The 20034-nt window shown below is 36.3% G+C and overlaps 1 protein-coding gene across 1 annotated transcript in view; it reads right to left on the reverse strand.

The window, feature by feature from the left end:
* Positions 1 to 1093: 1093 nt before the first annotated feature.
* Positions 1094 to 20034, reverse strand: part of ankrd13b (ankyrin repeat domain 13B) — a 37174-nt gene continuing 18233 nt past the window's right edge. Inside the window, exons 2-15 of the mRNA XM_073818387.1 lie at positions 19074 to 19209; positions 17807 to 17931; positions 17355 to 17400; positions 17112 to 17255; positions 16674 to 16896; positions 16409 to 16475; positions 14092 to 14173; positions 12326 to 12390; positions 12069 to 12199; positions 8991 to 9148; positions 8488 to 8664; positions 8040 to 8203; positions 7520 to 7596; positions 1094 to 6106 (exon numbers count right to left, since the gene is read on the reverse strand). Of these exons, the coding sequence (XP_073674488.1) occupies positions 5911 to 6106; positions 7520 to 7596; positions 8040 to 8203; positions 8488 to 8664; positions 8991 to 9148; positions 12069 to 12199; positions 12326 to 12390; positions 14092 to 14173; positions 16409 to 16475; positions 16674 to 16896; positions 17112 to 17255; positions 17355 to 17400; positions 17807 to 17931; positions 19074 to 19209 (1791 nt within the window). The 3' untranslated portion in view covers positions 1094 to 5910. The remainder of the gene's footprint in view (positions 6107 to 7519; positions 7597 to 8039; positions 8204 to 8487; positions 8665 to 8990; positions 9149 to 12068; positions 12200 to 12325; positions 12391 to 14091; positions 14174 to 16408; positions 16476 to 16673; positions 16897 to 17111; positions 17256 to 17354; positions 17401 to 17806; positions 17932 to 19073; positions 19210 to 20034) is intronic.

Consider the following 20034-nt stretch of genomic DNA (forward strand, 5'->3'; position numbering starts at 1 on the left):
TGGTGTTCTTAGGGTTGAAGACTTCTCCTTTTTTATGCCAAATGAAGGCTACATTATTGTGGCCAAACAATTCAATTTTTGTTTCTTCTGACCATAAAACAGAAAACCAGAAATCTTCTTCTTTGTCCAGATGAGCATTTACAAAGGCCAAGCGGTCTTTTGTGTGCTTTATCTGGAGAAATGGTGTCCTCCTTGGTCTGCGTCCGTGGAACCCAGCGGTGTGCAGTGTCCGTTGGACTGACTGCCTTGAGATGTTGCCACCAGCAGAGCCCAGATTCATCAGGATGGCCTTGGTGGTGATCCTTGGATTCTTTTTCACCTCTCTCACTATCCTCCTGGCTAGCAGAGGTGTCACTTTTGGCTTCCGACCACGTCCTCTTGAGATTTTTCACAATGTGGAACATCTTGTATATTTTAATAATATTTTGCACTGTAGCCACTGGAACTTCAAAACATTTAGATATGGTCTTATAGCCCTTTCCTGACTTGTGAGCAGCCACAATGCACAGCCGCAGGTCCTCATTGAGCTCCTTTGTCTTAGCCATGACTGTCCACAAACCAACAGCAGAGAGCTTCTGTTTTTCACCTGTTAAGTTGATTAAAACAGCTGTTCCCAGTGAATCAGGGTAATTAGGATGCTTTAGAACAGCTTGGACTATTTGGAATGGTATAGAACTTTGGATTTTCCCATAGACTGTGACAGTTTGCAAAGGGTATGAATAAATTTGGACATGACACTTTTTGTTCAAATGTAAATAAAAGCTGAGAACTATTTTTTTTTTCTACAATGATGCCTCTTGTACATCGTCTTATCTTTTGGGAGAAGCCTGTGTCATTTCCGGTTAAAAAAAATGTATGTATGTTATGTATGTAATGTATGTAAACATTCCAAGAGGAATTGCTGATTGAATTCTTACTCCAAGCTGATCTGAAAAGTTGGCAGCCCTCGATTTGGTAGTGACAAATTTGGGGAGATGACAAATATTCCAAAACTTTCTAAAAATACAATATAAGAATTAACTGCACAATTGAAACGTGTACTTTGAATATTATACAATTTGCATACATGGCACATTCAATCACAATGCTTAAATTCATGTTAATTTAGATATCATCCTTTATTCGGAATGCCTTTTAAGTTACAAATGTGAACAATATATTTCAGTCACATACAAACACAACGGCAGCACTCCACACAAACCACAGCGTCAAATAAAAAAGGTTAAATATAAATAATGCTCTTATAATATGTTTTACTAAAACATTGAGTCATCTCCTAACGACTGAACCGAGCATTCACAAGTCGCACAATCTTAAGATCAAACCTACGTGTTTATTAGGAGCTCTGTCTCCAGACACCGTCATCAGATCCCTTTCCTTTGAAAACTGACGCGTAATCCCTTGTGCTTTAACGTCGAAGCGTTTCAGATGTTGAGTATGGCCATGTTTCCTAATTTGTTTTTAAGATTCACCTGATAACATCAAACCCTGAGGGCACGTCACTCAGGCCCAGAATAAATCTGACTAAGGAGAAACATCTATTTTAAGATTCTCCGATAAAACTTTCCGCTTCGTCTTCAGGGCATTATCTCTGTGAGTGATTCCTCCTTTCATGTTTTATTCCAGAACTGGCACCCCTTATGAAAGCACAATTAGATTTTTGATTAGCTACCGCAGGTGTTCCAGTCATGAGACAATGAGCTCTGATGGTAATGTTGAAGGAAGCACTGAATGGAGGCCGGGAAAGAAAGACTGTTGTCGAGTGATTGAACAGACGGATGAATGCATGTCATGACAATTACACTGATTAACACACCCAAGAGTCAATATGAAAGATCAACTTAGCACCATTTGAAGTAGAGCGCACACACTGTGTTGTATGCAAATAATGTGTTATTTTTCTGGAAAAAAAGTGCATTTAGGACACAAATAATAAATATTGCAATGAGCATTTGATTCAGATTCAAAGGAATCATTTAGTCATAAACGGCATGTACCTGAAAATGACTATTCAATCTTATTATTAACTGTCAGGTGTACCATTACAATCATTTATCCAGTGTTTGAATTATCAATCTGGCTAATAATTAAAAATCATGCCATTGACAGTAAACAGAGGGTTGCTGCCAACCTTCTATCATAACCAAGGGTTTGGCGTTCACTTTAGGGCACTTACACACTAGAAAAAGTGTGACGGAGGATTTTTTTGGACAGGACTGGGCAAAATCCTTTTAGGGTTAGAAACTGATTAAGGGCTTTCACACCAAGTCAAATGTGATTATATATAATTTTTTTAAGATAGATATTCTAATCTATTTCCCATTCTGCTACTATGGCCAAAAGGGCTGGGTATTGACACAAATTTCACGATTCGATTCCATGTTCAATTCGACTCTATATCAATTGTTTTGGATATATATTTTAAGCAATTAAGGGGCCAGGCATGGAATGGAGTGTCAGACCAACTGCAACAAGTGATTAAAGCCATTTTAGGATTATTAGTCAAAATGGCTGAAAAATCTTAATTAAAACCTGTAGTAACATTATTTAATGGGTTATCACTTTGACAAATAGGTGGCGCTATTATCAATCGATATGGTGTGATCTGTGTGAGGTGACAATGGCAGACACAAAGTTTGGGGTCAATTATGTCAAAGCTTTGCAGAGATACAGCCTCAAACGTAATTTGGCATCATGACTGAAATTTGTTGTGATGCTATACAAAAGCAGTTTTGTCTATTAAGACAAAATAACTTTTAGTCAGCACAGTGTGAAGATCATCTGACTTGTTTTTTGTGAACATCGGATGAACGGCCTAGGAGGAGTTTGAAGAAAAATTTCGGCCGACTATGGCACAATTGGTATCTATGTTTTCGGCATGACCTAAGGAATATTTTAAGGAATATTTTTAGAATTTTTGGAAATTAACGGTTTATTATTGGTTAATGAAGGTGGCAATGGCACACACAAAGTTTGGTGTCAATATGTCAACGCTTTGGAGAGATACAACCTCGGACGTAGTTTGGGATGATTCCAGCAAATTCGTTGATGTGTTAAATGATAACCGTTTCACATGTCGACAAAATCCATAACTATTTGCCAGCATGGTCTGAAGATGATCCAAGCCAAATTTGGTGAAAATCAGACCAATGGTCTAGGGGGAGTTTGAAAAAGTATATTTTCAACATAAATCAAAATGGTCGACTATGGCAAAATTGGTATCTACGTTCTCGGCATGATTTAAGGAATATCTTGAGAGCGTTGTGATAGGTTAATGCAATCAAAAGTTATTAGCATTTTTGAAAATGTTATTATTAATGGTTAATGGTTTATTACTCAGACACAGTTTGATATCATACCAGCAAATTCATTGTAGCGTTAAATGATAACTGTTTCATATATTGACACAAAATGCATAACTTTTTTTAAAATTTGGTGAGAATCGATCAAGGAGGAGTTTGAAAAGTGGGTTTTCAGCATAAATCAAAATGGCGGCTAGGAAGTTTGGCAAATTTTGGCATAATTGGTATCGATATTCTCGGCATGATCCAAGGAAAATATCAAGACCAATTACAACAGACCAATTTAATTTTATATTATTAGCATTTTTTGAACATTTTCGTTACAAGTTTTATAACAAGACACCAATGCGTTCGTAAAAATATAGCACTTTACGACAAAATTCAAAATGGCTGATGCCCAAAATGGCTGACATGGGAAAACTGGGTATGGTTCGATACGGCATGCTCCACCGAATCTGAAGAGACCAAAAAACTCTGATGGTAATGTTGAAGGAAGCACTGAATGGAGGCTGGGAAAGAAATGCTGTTGTCTAGTGATTGAACAGATGGATGAATGCATGTCGTCACAATTACACTGATTAACATACCCAAGAGTCAATATGAATGATCAACTTAGCACCATTTGAAGTAGAGCGCACACACTGTGTTTTATACGAACCAATTTAATCTAATATTATTAGCATTTTTTGAACATTTTTTGTTACAATTTTTTTTATGACGTAAAAATATAGCATTTTACGACAAAATTCAAAATGGCCAATGCCCAAAATGGCATGGGAAAATTGGGTATGGTTCGATACGGCATGCTCCACCGAATCTGAAGAGACCAAAAATGATTTTTGGCCAAACCATTCAGAATTCATAAGCAAAAAAGGCCATTTTTCATATCTCCTGACCACTAGGTGGTACTTTGCCAAAACTGTGTAGGTACCCTCAGGTCATGGCTGTTTTAACACACACCAAGTTTTGTCTCAATATGCCAAATCGTTGCAGAGATATAGTCTCACATCCATTTTTACGTGTTCTTTGTTGAATTTGTTTGTGTGTTATTTGAGTATGGTTTGACTAATCAACTTTAATTTCATAACTTTTTGCCTGCATGATCTGAAGATGATCTGGGCTAATTTTGGTGAAAATCAGACAAACTGTCTAGGATAAGTTCGACAAATAGGTTTTTCAAACTATTAAAAATAGCGAAAAACCTGACCTTACGATTATTAAATTTTGTTGTCCTTCTGACTCGGCATGAGCCAAGGATTCAGAGGAAAATTTTCCTTCTAGAGAGTTAGAGATAGATAGAGTTAGAGACTAGGTTAATGTTGAGACTGTCCTCTATCAGTGTGCCATATTATAACTTTCCCGCAAGCGGTTCTATGGGCTGCCATAGACTTCCAGAGCGGAAGAAGAAGAATAGTAAGAACGGCAACGGATACCAAAATGCTTCTCTCTAGATTTCGTTTTCTAGCTGACTAAGGTACCCAAATTTTTAGATTTTTTGTTCAATTTAGTGTTGTGTAATGTATTGTTTACAAGCTGTTATATTGATGACTTTTGAAACACTAATTGAGAAATTACATGAGACAGGATACGGATTTTGGTAAGTTTTAAACAGTGCCAAAATTGTATTTATTGTTTGAATGTTGTAATGGATGGAATTTGAAATCTAAGACTTTGTTTCATATCAAAAGTAACAAAGCACAAAGCTTATTGCGATTAATTGGATAGGAGGTGCTACAATGTTCCGTGAATGAAATGAAAACAGGTTATGGTAATCGATTCTTCGGATTTAAGAATCAATATAATTTTGTAAAAATGAGAATTGAGTGAAATCGCAACTTTTTTACCCAGCCCTAATGGCCAACCAAGATTTGGTTGGAGACATTTTCTATCTTAATCCATCTTTTATTTGTATTAGTCTGAACAGACAAATTTTCATGCCAAACATTCACAATAGTGTGAACAGGTCTTTAGTTTGAAATCAATGCAATGACATTAACCAAAAGTTATTAGCCAACTTTGGTTGTATAATGGAAGTGTCACTTTTTCAGATCTTTTCTTGTTTTTGTGAATGCAGCATTCCCATCAAGACTGATGGAGCTGCAGCATGAACTCTTGTGTGTAAGTGCCCTTGCACATTCTGTTAGGAGACGTCATTGCTCCTCAATCCAAGTGCACTGAATCTGATGTGTGTTAACAACCAAAACTTAAGTTCTCTACCTTCATCACATAAAACTAAAAATCCCCTTCAGAACTTAAACTTATGGGTGAGTTTGTAAGGACTCTGGGCGAGTGCTCGGATGATGGCTTTGAGAAATGACGCCAAAATACGCAGCGTGCACTGTCTCAGTCATAAATGCACATTCACACGTTAGGAGACCAGACCGGTGCTGATCAGTCAGTGGATTGCCATGAGTTCAGTAGTTTGTGTTTGTAAACTTGCAGTGAAGACAGCAGAGGTTGCTCTGTGATTCGGGACGACTCGTTTGAGAGCGGCCCATTTTATCCAGTTCTTTGGAAGGAGAGGGCGGGGCGTTTGGGAGCGGCCAATCGAAGTTGGTTCCAGATCCCTAGACATGCTCTCCCACCCCTCGGTTCCAACTATTCCCCATCACTTCTCCATGAGTGACAGCTGAATGATACGCTGCAGTTCCTCTTCCTCTCGCCTTTGGCGTAGCTCCGCCTCTTCCTGTTCGCGGGCGGACAGCGCCATGGCTATACGCAGTTGCTCGTCATAGCTGCGCTGTGGCTTATTGGTTGGTGTGCTGCGAGGGCTCTCCACGGGGCTGGGTTTGTGCTGTGGGGTTCTGGGTAAGGGAGAAGAAAAGAAGTGACTGAGACCTCTGCTAATAAACACTGCCTTTTTGACAACAGTAAAACCAGCTATTTAAGCAATATCTCTTTATTTTAAAATGTAATTAATTCCTGTGATGGCAAAGCTGAGTTTTCAGCAGCATTACTACGGTCTTCAGTTTTACATGATCCTTCAGAAATCATTCTGATATGTTGATTCGCTGCTCAAGAAACATTTCGGCTTAACATTTTTGTGGAAACCTGAATTTTTTTGATACATACAGTTGAAGTCAAAAGTTTACATGCACCTTGCAGAATCTGCAAAATGTTAATTATTTTACCAAAATAAGAGGGATCATACAAAATGCATGTTTTTTTTATTTAGTACTGACCTGAATAAGATATTACACATAAAAGATGTTTACATATAGTCCACAAGAGAAAATAATTGTTGAATTTATAAAAATTACCCCGTTCAAAAGGTTACATACACTTGAGTCTTAATACTGTGTTGTTATCTGAATGATCCACAGCTGGTTTTTTTGGGGGTTTTTTTTGGTTAAGTGATACGTGTTCATGAGTCCTGCTGTTCTTTAGAAAAGTCATTCAGGTCCCACAGATTCTTTGGTTTTTCAGCATTTTCGTGTATTTGAACCCTTTCCAACAAGGACAGCTGAGGGACTCATATGCAACTATTTCAGAAGGTTCAAACGCTCACTGGCTCTTCAGATGGAAAAACGAAGCTGGGGGTGAAAAGTTTTGAACAGAATGAGGATGTGTACATTTTTCTTATTTGGCCTAAATATCATACAGTTATTGCTGAAAAGGGTTCAAATACACAAAAATGCTGAAAAACCAAAGAATTGTGGGACCTGAAGGATTTTTCTGAAGAACAGCAGGCAGTTTAACTGTTCAGGACAAACAAGGGACTCATGAACAACTATCACTAAACAAAAAAAAAAAAAACACACAGCTGTGGATCATTCAGGTAACAACAGATTGCAGATTCTGAAAGGGGGGTGTAAATTTTTTATCTCAACTTCAACTCAAAGAACAGCATTTATTTAAAATACATTTTTTTTGTGTCTGTGTGTGTCTTTAAAACTACAGATGATCTACGCTCAGTTGTCCTGCACTGAAACTGGAACCTTAAATAATAATGGCGTGAAGCGACTGTTTCGGATTCATGTCGGCTGCCACGGACAGGGTATCTCAACCTGCTTTAAAACTCCATGAAGAGCAAACGAAGGTGAGGAGAGAGAGATGAAAACCCTAGTGAATTTCTATGAGCTTCACTGAGGATGTATTGACAGTCAAGCCTATGTCAATAGCTCCGGTAAATGTGATGAGAGTGTGACACTGTCCTTGCCTATTGTGGGTGAGATGTGACTACAGGAGACGGTAGAAGCGGAATACTGTCTGCAGACCTTTCGTGCCGACTGGGGTCACAGGACAGAGAGTGCGTTCCTGGCTTACTGTTGGTCAAAGCCTCCCAGATCGTCACCTGTGAGGGAAGCAGAGGGATCAGGTATGTGTATAAAAAGTCTTATGCCATGTTCTAACCAGATGAGACACATTATAGGGTTAGTTCACCCAAAAATGAAAATTCTGTCATTAATTACTCAGCTTCATGTTGTTACAAACCTGTAAGGCCTTCATTCAGATATTTTTGTGAAAATCTGAGAGCTTTCTGACCATAGACAGCAATGCAACTGACACATTCAAGACCCAGAAAGTTAGTAAGGACATCGTTAAAATAGTCCATGTGACATCAGTGGTTCAACCATAGTGTTATGAAGCTACAAGAAGAGTCAGATTTCATCAGAAATATCTTAATTTGTGTTCTAAAGGTGCACAAAGGTCTTACAGGTTTGGAACGACATGAGTGTGAGTAATTAAAAACAGAATTTTCATTTTTGGGTGAAAGTGTGTGATTGCATGTCAGACCTGGTCATATTCTGATCCAGCCTCTATCAGGCTCTGCTGGATGGCGTACTGTAGTAGATCATCTTCCTCTTCTCTAATGTTCTCCCTTTGGTTTCCTCCTAAAATGCTGTAGCCTCGTGGAGCTTCGAACACACAAGGTGGGATCTCTCCTCCACGACAGGAGTCTGATTTATACACAAACACGCATTCATGAAGACCAGTGCAGATTATTGTAGTCAAATGTATTGATCAACGGATCTGAGTTACATCTGTACTACGAGGCAGCGCTATAAGGAATGCGATCATTAAACATTTATCCAATCAATTCCTCTCTAGCCATTAAAAATGGCAAGTGCTTTGTCTGAACACTGTATTACTTTGTAACACCATATTTTTCAATCTGATCATCATCTTAAATGGTTTCTAACAATTACATTTCCTTGAAGGTAAACGGCAGGTTGATTCTTACTTGTGGAGCTAGAGCTGGACACGCTAGAAGAGTCGCTGCCTGGAGATGGCATCTCTGTCCTGGGACTGTCCTTCTGTCCGTCTCCTTCAGAGTCCACCCGGGGCAAACCACCTTCTTCACAACCATTTAGGTTGCCAAAGGTGATGCGAGCATTCAGGATGTGGTAGATGGGAATTTCTGTGGTGAGATGTTATTGTTGCATTAGCCCGATAGTTTAAAGGAATAGTTTTTTTTATTTCCATTGCTGAGCAAATGATGTAATGCTAAATTTCCTCAAATCTGTGCCAATGAACAAACAATCTCATCTACATCTTGAATGGCCTGAGGGTATCTACATTATCAACACATTTTCATTTTTTGTTGGACTGTTCCTTTGAATGTGTTTGTGTAATTTAGGCATACTTTAAAGACCCAAAAATGTAAACGTTAAATCTTGAGATGTAAATTTTATTAGGCACATAGTATGTTCCTTCAACGTACCTTCTTGATTCTCTCTGTCTTACCTATTTTGACAGGGAAGCCAGGAGGTAAGCGCAAGTTAATGAAGTCCCTAAGCTTGGCGAACAGTGCGTTGGAGATGGCCATGAGGTCGATGATAGGAGCCACCTGATCCGACAGAGATAAAGGGTGTGATTCACACAACCACAGCTTGGCTTTGAACCTAGGGAAAAAGAACATACTGTATATATAAGACACCTGTGTGATCTCATACAGTCTTGGCAGTTTTGTTTAACATGCCATTCAGTGTTCAGAAAAAAGCATTGTAATCTCATATGCCCTTCAAGTGAAGTTGTGTTTTTTAAGTAGTATTTACTATATACTATTATAGTGTTTATATATTAATAACCAATAGCATTTATATATTTTCAGCTTTCATTTTAATTTCTAATTACATTTGTTATGTGCTCTTGTCATTTTATTAGTTAATGTTACATATAATATATCTTGACTCGAGATCATGAGGTAAAGTTGTGATAAACAACTTTTGTAATGTCGAGATCACAAGAAAAGTCTTGATCATGAGAGAACCACTTTTAAATTGTGATAAAGAGAAAATAAATTTGTTATGTTGTGATCGTGAGAAAACAACTTTTGTTAAGTTGCAAACTTGAGAAAAACTAATTTCGTTATGTCGAGATCATGAGGAAATTAAGTTGTGATAACAAGAAAAAGCTTATGTGGAGAACACAAGATAATAAAGTTGAGATAACGAGAAAAACTTTTGTTATGTCAAGATCACAAGATAATTAAGTTGTGATATTGAGAAAACAACTTTATGTCAAGGTCACAAGATAATTAAGTTGTGACAATGAGAAAACTTTTATGTCAAGACTACAAGATAATTAAGTCATAGTAACAAGAAAGCAACTTTTGTTAAGTCGAGATCACAAGATAATAAGTCATGATCACGAGAAAACGTATAAAGTTGCGATAACGAGAAAACTTTCATTATGTCAAGATCACGACAAAATTAAGTAGTGATAACGAGAAAACTTATGTCAAGATTACAAGATAATTAGGTAGTAGTAACAAGAAAGCAACTTTTGCTAAGTCAAGATCACAAGATAAGTCATGATCACAAGAAAACGTATAAAGTTGCGATAACGAGAAAACTTTCATTATGTCAAGATCACAACAAAATTAAGTAGTGATGAGAAAACAACTTTTGTTATGTTGAGATCACAACAAAATTAAGTAGTGATAATTAAGCCATGGTCAAGAAAAAAAATTTAAGTTGCGATCACAAAAAACAACGTTCATTATGTCAAGATCACAAGAAAATTAAGTAGTGATAACGAGAAAACAAATTTATGTCGCGATCACAAGAAAACTACTTTAGTTATGTCGAGATCATGAAAAATTTTTGTGATAACGAGAAAACTCGTTATGTTGAGATCACGAAAAAATTCTGTAGTGATAATGAGAAAACAACTCTTGTTACGTTGAGATCACGAGAAAATTAAGTTGTGATAACAAGAAAATAACTTTTGTTATGTTGAGATCATGAGAAAAATAGGTTGTGATAACGAGAAAATTAAGTGGTGATAATGAGACAACTTTTGTTATGTCGCGATCACAAGAAAATTAATTGTGATAATGAGAAAACAACTTTTATATTGAGATCACAAGATAATTAAGTCATGATCACAAGAAAAATTAAGTTGTGATAACGAGAAAATAACTTATTTCGAGATCACAAGAAAATTAAGTGGTGATAACGAGAACTTTTATGATGTCAAGATCACAAGATAATTAAGTCATGATCACACAAAAACAACTTTTATTAAGTTGCGATCACGAGAAAACTTTCATTATGTTGAGATCACGAGAAAATTAAGTAGTGATAACGAGAAAACAAATTTATGTCGCGATCACAAGAAAACTACTTTTGTTATGTCGAGATCATGAAAAAATTTAGTGATAACGAGAAAACTCGTTATGTTGAGATCACGAAAAAATTAAGTAGTGATAATGAGAAAACAACTCTTGTTACGTTGAGATCACGAGAAAATTAAGTTGTGATAACAAGAAAATAACTTATTTCGAGATCACAAGAAAATTAAGTGGTGATAACGAGAACTTTTATGATGTCAAGATCACAAGATAATTAAGTCATGATCACACAAAAACAACTTTTATTAAGTTGCGATCACCTGAAAACTTTCATTATGTTGAGATCACGAGAAAATTAAGTAGTGATAACAAGAAAAATTTGTCGCGATCACAAGAAAACTACTTTTGTTATGTCAAGATCACAAGAAAAATTAAATAGTTATAACGAGAAAACAACTCTTGTTACGTTGAGATCATGAGAAAATTAAGTTGTGATAACGAGAAAACTTAAAGACCATGAGAAAGTTAAGTCGTGATAATGAGACAACTTTTGTTATGTCGAGATCACAAGAAAATGTTTAAGTTGCGATCACAAGAAAACAACATTCATTATGTCGTGATCAGTAGAAAATTAAGTAGTGATAAAGAGAACTTTTGTTATTTTGAGATCACAAGATAATGAGAGAAGAACTTTTGTTATGTTAAGATCGAGAAAACAAGAAAGAAAATTAATCATAATCCATGGCGTTATCCTTACATAAGTAATCTAATATTTATATTTTATTTTATTTCAAATAAAATATACTTTATTTTAATTCTAGAAAACAATTTTAACAGTTTTAGTTTTGGTTCACAATAACAACACTGAAGTAGAGTCAGAAATATCGGAATTATGAATTTTGCACATATTAATGACAAAGCAAAGTCTTATTTAAGCAGTAACAAACATTTAGTTTTGAGGAACACATCTCATTAGTAATGGTTTTATGGGTAAGTACCATTATTACTATCGTTTATAGTTTGGGTTATTTATTTATTTTGATAAGACAAGAAACAAATGGAGAGGTAAGAGTGAAATGGGATTGTGAAAAGACCACGATCCAGATTGTGAGATCTTTTTACAGTAAGCAACCACTCAGCACACCCTAGAAACTGCATAGCAATGTGAGAGAATCTTTGTGAGAAAACACATTTTATTTACAGTGTGTTCCAAAATGAAAATAAAAGCATTGGGATTGATGCACTACCTTTGTGTTTTTGTGGTGAGCTGACAGGGCTGGCCGATGTCTCTCTGACTCATGTTGGGATTAAAGTACTCCTCTGCCGTCACGGCCAAAGGGTTCGTTGCAGGGCATGATATCTGAGTCACCATAGTGTGCTGTGAAACACACACATACACACTCACACTTTATTTTGAGGCTACAGAAGTGACATAATACTAGAAAAGCACTTTAGATGTCTTGATGATAAATGAACGAATTCGTGACGGGCTCCGTTCACTCACTCCGTTGTTCGGCCCCATGTGCTGTTCAGCAATACCCAGGAAGGATTGCAGAGGAGTCTTGCCGCCTGAGACAAAAACACAACGCACAGCAGGTCACATTACAGAAGACGTGCACAATCCCAAGGATGTGTATTACATCACAGTAACCATAGACAAGACAAAGACCCTGTTTGTTTGGGAATAATTTGAGTGGGCATAGAAATACTGAATCATCATTCAGGATGGCATGCCGACCAATACACACGATCATTGTGTTTTGTTGAAATAAAAAAATGGCATATGCACTTCAAAAACAAAACGTATTTATCTGTACTTTTATCTGCATTTTTGGATACACTGCAAAAAATGTTTTTTTTTACCTAAATTTTTTGTCTTTTTTCCAGCCTAAATATCAAAAAATTCTTAAATCAAGAAGGATTTTCTAGACAATTAAAAATAAAGAATCTGCCAATAGGGTAAGCAAAAATAATCTAGCTGACTGTTTGAAATAAGATTATTTTGCTTACCCCATTGGCAGATTATTTTGCTTGTTTTAAGCAAAAACTCACTTAATATTTTTTTCTAAAAACAAGACAATAATTTTTACTTGTCTAAAAAAATCTTCTTGATTTAAGAATGTTTAGATATTTTGGCTGGAAACAAGACAAAAAATCTAAGTAAGAAAATAATTTTTTTGCAGTGTATATCTATGTTCACCAAAACATTTATTTGATTGAAAATGCCGTAAAACAGTGATATTTTTGGATTTTATTACAATTTTAAATAACTTTTTTTTTTTATCTTACTGACCCCCAATTTTTTTTGAGTACACTACCAGTCAAAAGTTTTTGAACAGATTTTTTTATATTTTTAAATAAGTCTCTTCTGCTCATCAAGCCTGCATTTATTTGATCTAAAATACAGCAGAAACAGTAAGGTTTTGAAATATTTTTACCATTTAAAATAACTGCTTTTTATTTGAATATGTTCTAAAATGTCAGTTATTTATGTGATTTCAAAGTTGAATTTTTAGCATCATTACTCCAGTCACATGATCCTTCAGAAATCATTCTAATGTTTTGATTTGCTGCTCAGCAAACATTTATTATTATTATGTTGAAAACAGCTTAGTAAATTTTTTTCAGGTTTCTTTGATGAATAGAAAGTTCAGAAGAACAGCATTTATCTGAAATAGAAATTTTTGCAACATTATAAATATCTTTATCATCACTTTTGATCAATTTAACGCATCCTTGCTAAATAAAAATATTAATTTCTTTCCAAAAAATGTTTTAAAAAACTATACTGACTCGCTTTTGGTATTGTGTAAAATGTTACAAAAGCTTTTTATTTCAGAATTCTGAAAAAAAAAAATTACTCAACTGTTTTAAATATTGATAATAATAATAATAATAATAATAATAAATGTTTCTTGAACAGCAAATCAGCATATAAGAATGATTTCTGAAGGATCACGTGACAAAATCATGCTAAAAAGCTTTGAAATCACAGGAATAAATTACATTTTAAAATATATTCAAATAAAAACAGTTACTTTAAAATAGTAAAAATATTTCACAATTTTACTGTTTTTATTTATTTATTTTTTTGCTGTACTATAAATCAAATAAACCCAGGCTTGGTAAGCAGAAGATACTTCTTTAAAAAACATAAAAAATCTTACTGTTCAAAAACTTTTGACTGGTAGTGAATATCTTAATGTCAATATGGGCACCTAAAGATTTTGATATGAGAAACAAACTGGCCATTTTTTCAGTCAAACATACCTTTGGGTTTTGTTTTGTGCTGGTCGGTGAGATGGTCAGTACGTGTTCGTGTGATCAGCTCAACATTAGAAGCACAGAAAACCTGAAGTGAAGACATTTGAGAATTTAAGTTTAGTTCACTTTGTTTTTTAAGTTTGTTTGTTAATCTGCCAGAGTACATCCTTGACAGAAATACAACACTCGCTCATCCTACACAAGAAATGATGTTCATTTATATTCTAAATTATGGAGAACTTTAAAGCAGGGTTAGATACTTGCATCTAAAACTCACTCTACATGATTGTAGTGTAGACCGTTTCGCCGGTTGAAATGGGAGCGGTCTAGTTTTTTGTTTTGTATATTACGGGTGTAACCGAAAATGGTTTCACAGCAATTGGTTCCTTTCCAATCAGGTCAACAGATGAAAAAGTTTGCAACTGTGTAGCACTATCCGAATCAAGGCATAAGTGCATGAATATTAATTGGGTCACAGAGTCGTTGCTTGGTAACCTTCCAGGAGTGTCCAGTCAAGTGCCTTAATTAATATTCATGAGCCAAGCCTTCACCCCATAGTCGGATTTGTCAATTTGCCAGCTAATTAACACACACTTTAACAGCCTTCCTATTAGCCGAGAATAACTGTCAAGATAAATAAAGATATTAAACCTGAAAAAGGTTTATCATCTAAGGTGTTTAATTTCCTTTGTCATGCATCAGTACATCTTGTGTTTCTGAATTCCTTAGTGGTTCTTAATTGAATTTTTGCATGCCTGTTCGTACATACACAAGTGAAATCAAAATTATTTGTGTAGCGCTATTCACAATACACATTGTTCCAAAGCAGCTTTATAGAAAATCATGATGTTCATATTTATAATATTTAGTCACATTTAGCAGATAAGAGCTGGGTGATAATATAGTTTACATTTTGCAATAATACAAGCAATCAAGCAGTTGAGATATGCTATATACTATATATCACTTTATAAAACAGTCTGGTCCTCGAATCTGATTGGCTGAGAGGAGTGCGATATTGTGTTATCAGAACTCCAACAATTTCATCGATTGTATCACTCCACTTGTAGTATTTCTCACGGTGAGCATCATGGCGGACACACAAATCCACTATAGTTTTATAAATAATAAAGTCTTTGTGTCAAGGAATGTAGTTTTAAGAGTTTTTTAGGCGAGAATGTACTTGTTCAGACTTCAAATATGCAGTTTGTTAATAAAGATAACGTCTATTTGAAAATTTGCTAATGAAAATGTTTTCGGAGATGTGAGGTCCAGGGCATCAGTGGCTGTTCAGCACTCACAAACCCACCGTGAGCAGCCAGTTCTTCTAGAAATTGTCTCTGGCTCTGATATCTCAATAGTGGTTAAACATGAGATATAATTTGTTTTGGGTAAATCTAACAGGCAGTCTTTGGTCTCATTAATCTATTATTTGTTCCAGAGCAAATAGTTTTAGCTGAGGGCAAAATCTTATGTACATTTAATGCTGTATATCAGAGCGCTGCCTTTGTACTTTTGACTGAATTGCCTAGCAACTTTGATGATGGCTGTTGTTGTTTATTAAATATTATTATTCAATAAATAATCTTTTATATAAATATTAGTATTTAATGATAGTATTTAGTATTGGAAAATATTTTTAACAACAGCTTGTAAGACGCAGCCAACAAATACACCGAGCAGCGCTGTTATCGGAAATCACCCGTAACAGATGAAAGAATTCTACGACAAAGATATCGCTTTTCTCAGCGGACATTCAAACTAATGTTTATTGTGAATATGAGATTGAGCTGAAGAATGAATGTTGTATTAGATCCAAGTAATCACACTCGCACAGTCCATCTCTCTCAGTATAATACAATAAGCTTTCAATGAAGCAACTCAATGTTACTAGTTCTAAAGTGACGTTTTCAAATTAGTAACGGAGGCTTGGGCTCAGTTGATTAATTGTCAAACTGTAATTTAAATCTGTGGCGGAAGGAAGTAGTTCGGACAAAAGTGGGTTTTAAAAGACACTCCGTTGTTGTTTCTAATGTATTTACACACTTGTGCCATCGCACTGTTATATAAACGCAATATCACGTTCGTAGGCGTGCGGTATAGCTGTATATTGGCATGGTGTATTTACCTACATCCGAATCACAGCCGATATAAACACTCGCACATCTGAGATTTGCTACAGTATATGTTGCCAAAAGTCCAAAGTTTAAAAATGTATCTCTTTTGCATTTTTCTTATTTGATATATCTCATAAATTAGTGAAAAATTTTAAACCCACATTTTCAATTTGTCTACTGTACTATGCTGTATTGTGAAGTCGTACCTTTGCTTCGTACCCATTCACCACCTCCGTTTTCTCACTCCGCCAGCCAAGAATACCTGTTTTATTCCTGCAGAGACATTTGGGCATGTTACCAGGTTGCCAACATGCTGTACAAACAGAGGTGAGTCCAATATCACACATTTTATGATAAAGCTCAAAAGTGCTGGCTCACACTTAGGCTTTACAGTAAAGCCACAATAAAAGGTTACGATGCCCTTGCTTTTGAACATTTTAATTGGCGACAATGACATGATAAAGCGCTCACCTCTCAAAGGAGATGTTCCTGGTGTCTAGTTGCGTCGCCACCACGGGAGCGGATAGACGGGCCGCCACCTGTTCGTCGCTGGGCTGGAGCGCCCCCAGACGGCTCAAAGCGGTTGTGCATGGCCTGGTGGAGGGTGAGGCGGGAGAGGAAGAGAGGCACGGCAGCGTCTCGCAAAACACCAGCTGTCTGTCATGATCCACTTCCATTACCATGGCGCTGGAGTCTGAATGACAGGTGGAGAGAGAGACAAAACGGATGGAAGCCAATTAGAGACTGTGGCGAAGTGAGACTGAGGTTGTTTCCATGCCAATGACGGCTTGTTTGAAAGAACACTGAGCGAGAAGTGGCACCGAGAACAAAAGCGGAGATCAAACCCAAATCTGATTTGCAGAGAAATATAAAGGCCGTTCAGTGCAGGAAAAAAAACAACGAACGCACCTTGACCCCTGAATATGAAGCTGCGATTGCCTCGCTGCCAGGTCATTTGCTCAAATCCCATGAGCGTTGTGTCCACCCGTAAACACTGACCGCTCTTCCATACCCGATATGTGTCACTCGGACAGATACGAGACACGAGCGGAACTGGAAATAGGGAGAGAGTTCAACAATAGCAAGACATGAGGATGTGGAAAGAGGAAGTCACTGTCCAAACATGCCATCGTTACAACACATATGACCTACCCCAACTCGTAAACTCCCATTTCATCTCCACGTAGAAGTCCTGTGCCTGAAAGACAAGAGCAAGAGTGAAGGTTAGAGTGAATGCAAGCGTACAAAAGCGAGAGACGGATCGCTCTGCGGGGAAAGGCATGAATAATAAAACTCCCAGAGAGATGAGGAACGGGGAGAACCAGAGAGCTCGCACATCCATCACAAAGAAAAGGAAAAGAGCTACGGGGCGCCCGGGTTTAAGAAAATAGGCAAAAGTGAGGTCTCGCAAACAAACAATGACGCAGACCCAGCGTTTTCCAGTAAACCTGAGTGTTTGTGTATCTGCATGTGTGAATCTACTGGAATGAAGGGCTCAGGTGTGCAGGCAGCAGGTGGTTCTTAAGAAGCTGTTTGTTAAGCCGGTGGCTTGTTGTTTTGTCATTAGCAGGTTTGGGGTTTATTAAGACTCATCTGGGGCTGACCTGTCGGAGTCTCTCCAGTAGGCGCGGGATCCCCGCCAGTCGCTTAGTGGTGCGCTGGTAGTCACGGTAACGCAGCACCAGCCGCACCATCTCTGGGTTACGTGTGCTGATGGCCTCCTGCAACACTGAGAGACAGAAGGTAAAGATAAAGTGTCACAGAAAAGTCAAAAGTTTACATACACCTTGCAGAATCTGCAAAATGTTAATTATTTTGCCAAAATAAGAGGGATCATACAAAATGCATGTCATTTTTTTATTTAGACATTTTACTCGTAAGAAGTGGTCCACAAGAGAAAATAATAGTTGAATTGAATTTTTAAAATTACCCTGTTTAAAAGTTTACATACACTTGATTCTTAATACTGTGTTGTTACCCGAATGACCCACAGCTGTGTTTTTTTGTTTACTGATAGTTGTTCATAAGTCCTTTGTTTGTCCTGAACAGCTGTTCATCAGAAAAGTCCTTAAAGTCCCACAAATTCTTTGGTTTTTCAACATATGCAACTATTACAGAAGGTTCAAACGCTTACTGATGCTTCAGAAGGAAACACAATGCATTAAAAGCCGGGGGTGAAAACTTTTTAAATTTAAAGATCAGGGTAAATTTTACTTATTTTGTCTTCTGGGGAACATTTAAGTATCTTCTATAGCTTCTGAAGGGCAGTAGTAAATGGTAAAAAATAAAACATTTTCATATCCTTATTCCAGTGAAAAGTTTTTACCCCCGGCTCTTAATGCTTCATTTTTCCTTCTGAAGCATCAGTGAGTGTTTGAACCTTCTGTAATAGTTGCATATGTGTCCCTCCAGTTGTCCAGTTGTGTGAGAAGATGGATCTCAAAATCATGCAGTCATTGTTGGAAAGGGTTCAAATACACTAAAATGCTGAAAAACCAAAAAATTTGTGGAACCTGAAGGATTTTTCTGAAGAACAGCGGGCAGTTGAACTGTTCAGGGACTCATGAACAACTATCACTAAACAAAAACAGCTGTGGATCATTGAGGTAACAACACAGTATTAAGAATCAAGTGTATGTAAACTTTTGAACTTTGAACTATTATTTTCTATGTAAACATTTTTATGTGGAATATCTTATTCAGGTCAGTACTCAATAAAAAAAAATAACATGCATTTTTTATGATCCCTCTTATTTTGGTAAAATAATTAACATTTGTATGTACAAAGTGTATGTACATTTTTGACTTCAACTGTATTTGCAGAATTACTGTATTCCTTCTAAAACTGCAAAGGCATTTTCACTGTATTACCTGTCCAGCCATTTCTGTTTTCTTTGCTGACATCTGCTCCATGCTGGACTAACAGATGGGCGCAGTCTAAATGGCCCAGCGTCACGGCCAGGTGCAAAGGAGTCCGACCCCGAGGGTCCAGCACTTCTAAATCAACCTTTAAGACAGAGAGAGAGATTCGTTTTATTGACCACTTCATGCAGTCAAATATTTCATGAACACAATTTTCTGTTTCTGCCCTACAACAGAGACCTGTCAGAGCCTGCTGTGGTCTAGTAGTTGACGCATGTTCTCAAAAGCAGGTTTGAAAAACACCTCAATTGCATTCCATTACTTTCCCACTTTATGACCTTAAAACTATTTATTTCTGCTATTGGTAACGCTTTAGATTACAACCCGCAAAGAACTACGTAAGTAAACTGAATTTACGGTGTATGTTTCTGTAATTATAGTGTACCTATATAGAACGAACATGTAGGTATAAAGGAACAATACGTTAAATTTGGCTAATAAGGGGGTAACAAGCCAGATATGCAACCTGCAAAGAACTACATAAGTATACTGAATTTACGTGTACATTTCTGTAATTATAGTGTACCTGTTTTGCATTAATTTTCTAGATTCCATTTTAATGGTTTTATTAAATAATAATAATCCAAAGCACATCTAATTGATTTTATTTTTAAAAAGTGTACAAAATGTAATAAAATAAAAAACCTTATTTAAAAATAATAAACTTTAACTTTTTTATTATAATTTTTTTTCCCACAAATACTGTTATGTATGTACATGTCTCTGCTAAATAGTCGTCTAAAAAAATGTTTTATAATAGTTTTATCATTCGTAGCAGTACTATCATTGCATTAAGTAATATTTCTGTCACATTTTAATTTTTTTCAAGTTAAACCAAACTTTTATTTTGATGGGTTGCGGTGAAGACCTTTAGGTTTTTGTCTATATATGATATGATGATAGTGTCACT

Source organism: Garra rufa, chromosome 14 (genome assembly GCF_049309525.1).
Source record: "Garra rufa chromosome 14, GarRuf1.0, whole genome shotgun sequence".
In the NCBI taxonomy this organism is placed as follows: Eukaryota; Metazoa; Chordata; class Actinopteri; order Cypriniformes; family Cyprinidae; genus Garra; species Garra rufa.